The sequence below is a fragment of the Parasteatoda tepidariorum genome, chromosome 5, assembly GCF_043381705.1.
Source record: "Parasteatoda tepidariorum isolate YZ-2023 chromosome 5, CAS_Ptep_4.0, whole genome shotgun sequence".
NCBI lineage: Eukaryota > Metazoa > Arthropoda > Arachnida > Araneae > Theridiidae > Parasteatoda > Parasteatoda tepidariorum.
Window position 1 is genome coordinate 70,977,172 of NC_092208.1, and position 6,513 is coordinate 70,983,684.

General features: G+C 30.6%; 1 protein-coding gene across 1 annotated transcript in view; it reads right to left on the minus strand.

The window, feature by feature from the left end:
• Positions 1-2,367, minus strand: part of LOC122269101 (uncharacterized) — a 28,520-nt gene extending 26,153 nt beyond the window's left edge. The window contains exon 1 of the mRNA XM_043040696.2: positions 2,289-2,367. Coding sequence (XP_042896630.1) covers positions 2,289-2,317 — 29 coding nt within the window. The 5' untranslated portion in view covers positions 2,318-2,367. The remainder of the gene's footprint in view (positions 1-2,288) is intronic.
• Positions 2,368-6,513: the final 4,146 nt, after the last annotated feature.

Sequence of the window (6,513 nt, forward strand, 5' to 3'; positions counted from 1 at the left end):
ATGATGTTATTCAATGTGAAATATATAAAGAGAACGTTAATCAAAAAGGCTTCTTAATATTTCTTAATTTTTTACACTATGGGTTCTGCCACCGTCTCTTCCTTCTAATGTCAAGGATTGCTTCACAGCCAGCTTTGTTGTTGATGGGTATTATTCATTCATAATAATAAAGATTAATGAATAATTATAAAATAATGAGTGTAATTCTTTGCGATTAAGTTTCTTTAATGTTTTAAAAACACAAATAGTAAATATTAATTAAAAACCTATAGGCATTTCGATGGTGCACCTTCACCATTAGGATAAAATACAGGAATGGTAAGAACAGAGATGATTAAAACCCATCAGTGGTTACGTTATACTGAAAGAAAGAAATATGCATATTGCATTGCCTATATATGTACCTGTAGAGTATTTGAGATCAATATAGCTGTACCTTAATCTATTTTATTATGACGACAATTCTGATGCCTCTGACATATAATATATATTGCTTGTCTATCTACCTATTATATTAAAAATAAATATACATGTATATTTGTTGCGTTTAGTACGACGCAATCTCTGTGGGATCAGAATTATTCTGTCTGCTCAAAATGATTGATTTCTTGAAATACTGACTAAAAGAGTGATTGCGTTGCACACATCAATACAATAACTTGATTGCCTCGTAATGGGGATTGTAAATAAATGATTGCTGTTTATCTAAATGAATTCCGCTGTTTGGTCAACAAAATAAAAGCTTTTAAGCGTTGTTTGTACGTACGTACATAAATTGTGCTTACATTCGTGCGTTACTTGGATGTATTGCTGCATGCATGTATACATACTTATGTAAATATTTATAAGTATGTGTAAATACATTACTTAATTGTAAGAATACAACATACATTTTATGTACTTACGAGCATACATTAACTGTATATCAACTCGTTCTTTATTATTACATGCTACATGCATATAGACGTACATAATACGTATATACATAGTACGTAAATTGCATTGTTCATGCAATGATGGAAATATGATTCCAATATTTTAGTCAGGAGAGCGGTCGAAAGTTTGGACCCCTTTGATGTTACTTTTACTCTTTTTTTACTTAGTCCTATCTTGAGGACTTTTTAAGTGGATCAAATAATTTTTGCATCCAATCATAAAATTCCTTTACCCAAAGACTTTTCCTCGCGAAATTTATTTTTTAACAATTATTTATTACTTTTCATTATTTTATTTAATAATAGTAAAGAAATGTTTGAACTGAAAGGTATACAATTTCTTACGTGATTTCAAAGGTTGTAATTTTGTATGGAAAAATACAATGTATGGGAAATCGGTCGAGTAGTTCTTGTGAAATAAAAGTTTAAATGTTTGACATTTTTAATCATGTCTCTATAATACAATCATGAACAAATTTTGATAACTTATAATCATTATTATAACACCGATTACATCTTATAAACATAAATTTTGATGACGTGTTATAGTTTTCTGTTGTGATTACAAGTTATAATAACCGCTTCTAATAAAAAAAATATGATTATTAATTATAGTGATTACTTGTAATTTTGAATACAGGCAATTGTTTACTAAAAATTATCAGCTGTTATTAATTACAACTAAAATCGATGAATCGATCAGCTTCAAGTTTTTCCTGCAGCAATTATATAATGCAAATATTATATAATAAGTGCAATTTACAGCGGTTATTTTAAACATTATTCAGAACAATTAGTTGAAATTAATGAATTTAGTTGCATCATTATTCAAAAATTTGCATAATGAATGATGTATAATGATTAAATATACATATGAACAATTATTTGGAACAAATTTCGTATGATTAAATTTAATAATGTCTGAAATTTCATTTCTTAGAGATAGGTAAGCAAGCTTTATTTGATAAAGTAATAATAGTATATATGACACACTTGTGTGTTGTATGCTTGTATAAGATGCACTTTTAATGCTGGTGTATAAGTAAGCTTAAAAAGGTGTATTATTATAATACTTGTATATTATAATTATTATAATACAAGTATTGTATTATTATAATACAAGTATTATTATAATACTTGTTTGCATTACATGTTTACATTTATAACATTAATATTTCATTAAGAAACAATTTTCATTTATTTATAATTTTAATACAAATAGATCTGAATATCAAATCACTTAGAAACAATTTTATAAAGGCCTCTTTAAAAAAAAAAGGTTTTCTTAACAAACTATTAATTAAAAAAGTAACACTCTGTATTATTTCATAGTTACAAAACTCCTTGACTTACCTGTCCATCCCAATACTTAGTACTTTCATCAAATGTGGATTAGATTGGTTACATCGTAGATTGATTAAAGAAATTATAAAACAAATTAATATAGTTGTACAGCAAAAAAGCAAATCGTTATAAAGCAGATATTTACTAAGCAATAAAGTAGTGATTAAAAGCAATTATTCTTGACAGTTTAGAGCAATACTTGTTGTTTTTTATTGCTGGGTAAATAGTTGTTTTTCATTGTCTCGACCAGTGATTCTCAATCTGTTTTTTGTTGTGGCACACTTTTAACGATTTCGAAATTTGACGGCACACATTGAAAAAAAAATTAGATTAGTTGTTTACTTACCTATTATACACTGTTAAATAGTTTGTGATAACAATTTTGAATGTGAAATAAAATAATATGTACTGCAAAAACATGTTTATTAAGGGATAAATTATTTCTTTCGACTATTTTTTATTAGTTAGTAACAGTTATTTATTTTTTTGCTAGTTATTAATTGTTAGCTTGTTTTCTATATTAACTGTTAGTTTTTTTTTTAACGTTGACTGTTATTTTTTGTGATTTCTTGTTAACTGGTTTCTTTTGCTAATTATTAATTGTTAGCTTATTTTTTTTGCTAGTTTTCCTTTGTTAATTTGTATTGTATTGTTGTTTTTTTTGCTAGTTTTCCTTTGTAAATATTTTATATATTTGTTTTTTTAGTTATATTTTGTTAATTTGTTTATTACTTGCATAGCTTACTTTAATGGTTAGCTTTTATTTCCGTTTGAAAGTTAATATTTAGCTCGCTTTCCTCTGTTAATTAATAATTTTAATAGTCATTAAATTTCCTACTTGTTCCAGACGCAAGTGCGTTAACGCAGAAGCAGTGATTATTTCTTATATTATTTCCTACATTATTCTTTTGTTGGCAACATATTTGTTTTATATATTCTTTGTGTACACTTGTGATAGTAAAGGAGTTTGTTCTATGAGATACTTGTTTTAGTGTTGATTGTAATTAGAAAACATTTACGTTTATAACCAACGCATTTTGGTGCCGAAACAACTCGGTTTAAAATTAAGTACGAATCAGATGAATAATTTACGCAGTTACTCTTTTACTAACTAAACTTCAAACATCAGTATTACTCAATGATGGAGAAACAAAACGAAAAAGAACTTGGCGATAGTCTGGCAATTTTGAAAAGAAAAAGAAGAACAGTGCCAGGTAATGTTACTCGATTTATTACGCAATTAAAGTCTGATCTTTCTGCAACCTCTGACACTTTAAATGAAAATGTCGAATATATTAGTCATCGGCTTTCCGATTGCTTGTTAGAAATGAAGAAATTGGATAACGACATTCATAGTTTATTAACAGATGGTGATTATGACAATGATGTTATTCAATGTGAAGAATACGTGGATAATGCCGAGCTCGCTATCTTTAAAGCAAAAAAATTTGGTAGTAGAAATAATTTTGAATCTAATACGTTGCAATCGCCAGAAGTAACCGTTTCTCAAATACCTGTTACACAAGTACCCGTTATGCAATTATCCGTTTCTCAATCTCACACAGTGAAACTTCCTACTATTAAACTCTTTACTTTTCGAGGTGATATTGAACAATGGCAGTGTTTCTGGGAACAATTTAAATCTTCTATTGACGATAATAATAGTTTATCATTAATTGATAAACATGTGTTTTTGCGAGGATATTTAGAAGATGAACCAAGACGTATAGTCGACGGAATCAGTGTTAGTGCCGACACATGTGAAACTACAAAAGCTCTTCTTCAAAATCGATATGGTGACAAAAACAGAATAATTCAAGCACATTTAGACTTTTTGGAAAATATTTCGCCTATACGTAATCCCACTTCTATTGCATTGAATGAAGTATTTATAGAATGCAACAGAAGACTAAACGCTTTAACGGCTTTAAGGGAGGATATCAACGCTTACGGACGAGTTTTGTCTCCAAAAATTTTGCGTGCCTTTCCGGATGATATTTGTCGCCGATGGATTATTTACGCAAAAAGAGAGAAAATATCTGAAGGTGATATGAATAAACTAGTGCAATATTTATCTGAAGAAGTAGAAGGTGCTCTCACAGCACTAAAAATTCGAGGTGAGCAAAACTTTGATTACGCATTTAAGACATCTACAGAAGCCTTGCATGTGAATTCTAAAAAGATTAACCAGACTAAAAAACCATCTCCATTTTGCCCCTTCTGTGAAATTAACGGTCACTGGCCGCAAGATTGCATGATTATAACTGATATCGATACTCGAATCCAAAAATTAAAAACCTCTGGTAGATGCTTCCTGTGTACTAATCGTGGCCATAGTATAAAAAATTGCCTTAGCAAAGATAAAGCGTTCTGCATAAGATGCAAAAAGAAGCACCCTGTCTCTATTTGTAGAAATAAGAGTTCAAATCAACCTAGCCACTCTATTTCTACAAATAATATAGATACTCGTACACCTAATTTTACTCACTTATAGACTGCTCGAGTATAACTGGCCCAACTGGTATTACTAAGCTTACAAGATGCATTTTAGATTGTGGAAGCCAAACCAGTTTCATTCATTCACATCTTGTAGACTACCTAAAACTAGATGTCATTAGCTCTGATTCACTTGAAATTCATGCATTCGAATCATCATCACATCAGGCTCAATCGAGACGCAAAGTAAGATTCAAACTATCAAGTATTTGGAATCAGTCAGAAATTTATCTACATGCATTTGAAAGTCCTAATAGATATGCAGTTCATCCATCAGTTCTATTAGAGATTGCTTCTACGGCTCTTAAGAAAAAATTTAAACTTGCTGATCCGAATGACGCCATGCAGTAGAAGTTTTGATTGGTGCAGATTTTTACTGGACGGTGATTCTGAGATTCCTTTCAGACTTTCGGAAACAATTGTGCTCATTCCATCAATATTTGGCTGGATTTTGTCTGGATCCAGATCTCATACATCTGTCGCTTCTTTATCGTCATTTCATAATATTAGCATCAAATTACCATATACTTTGGACGATCAAGTTAGGAAATTCTGGGACTCAGATACTTTAGGTATTAAAGCCATACAAGACAGAGAAATGTCCATTCGCAATTCTGAAATATNTTTGGGGGTCCACCGACTGCTCCTAATTTTTAAAACGTTTGGATCTATAATATTTAAATAACATTGATCTTTTCTAAATAACATTCTTCCTTCTAAAAGGCGAAAATACGTACATATTTGAAACTAGGTGATCGAGATACCCCAAATTCAGTACGGACTGCACACAGCCCTCTAATATCACTGTCATATTTTTAACATCCTCCACTAACCGGCTTTCAGCTTTCGCTAATCCACCCCCCAAAAAAAGAAGAAAAAGTTTAAAAAATTCCGCTATTACATTTTGTTTCGTTATTACATATACTTTCATTGTTAATTTTTTTCAAGATTCATTTCTTCATTATTTTTTTTTAAAAAAAGTTCGAATTTGATAGAGGGGCAGCAAATTCATCAAAGCAATGCTTCTGAAGAGTTTACTGCAATTTTCACGAAAGCAGAACACATTTGCGAAGAATTAGGCATTGGAATGAATCGACCTCGAGTGGCATCTAGACAAGTTCATAGATCGAATGTGCCTTCTGAAAACGCAGAAGAATTTTTTTAGGAAATCAATCTATATTCCTTATTTGGGCTTCATTATATCTTCTTTATAGACCGTTTTTCTTCTACACAAAGAAAAGCATTTTCACTCTTACAGCTTTACCCGAATGCGATGAACAAACTGGACGAAGTGTCATATCCTGAAGCTTTAGAAGATATACTATGTATAAAGATCTGCTCTCATCGAATTTCATCACTGAAGCTACAACGTGGTACGAAATGTGGAGGAATAGAGAAAACTCTTATGAATCCCTCGAATACATCGATTTAGTTATTGAAGCCACAACGTTTTATCCAGCTGTAGAAGCAGCAATCAAAATTGGCCTAACTCTTCCAGCTACTACGTGCACTATTGAACGCACTTTTAGTACAATGCGAAGCATCAAAATATGGAATAAATTTACAATGTCTCACGAGCAGGGCCGGATTAAGACCTCTTGAGACCCTAAGCCATTTTCCTTTAGTATGCAACTGGATGAAACTATAAATATCTCGAATTATAGTCAACTTTTTGTTTTTGTTCGTTACGTGTCTCTTGATACTATCAAAGAAGAATTTTTATTTCGTGAGTCTCTTT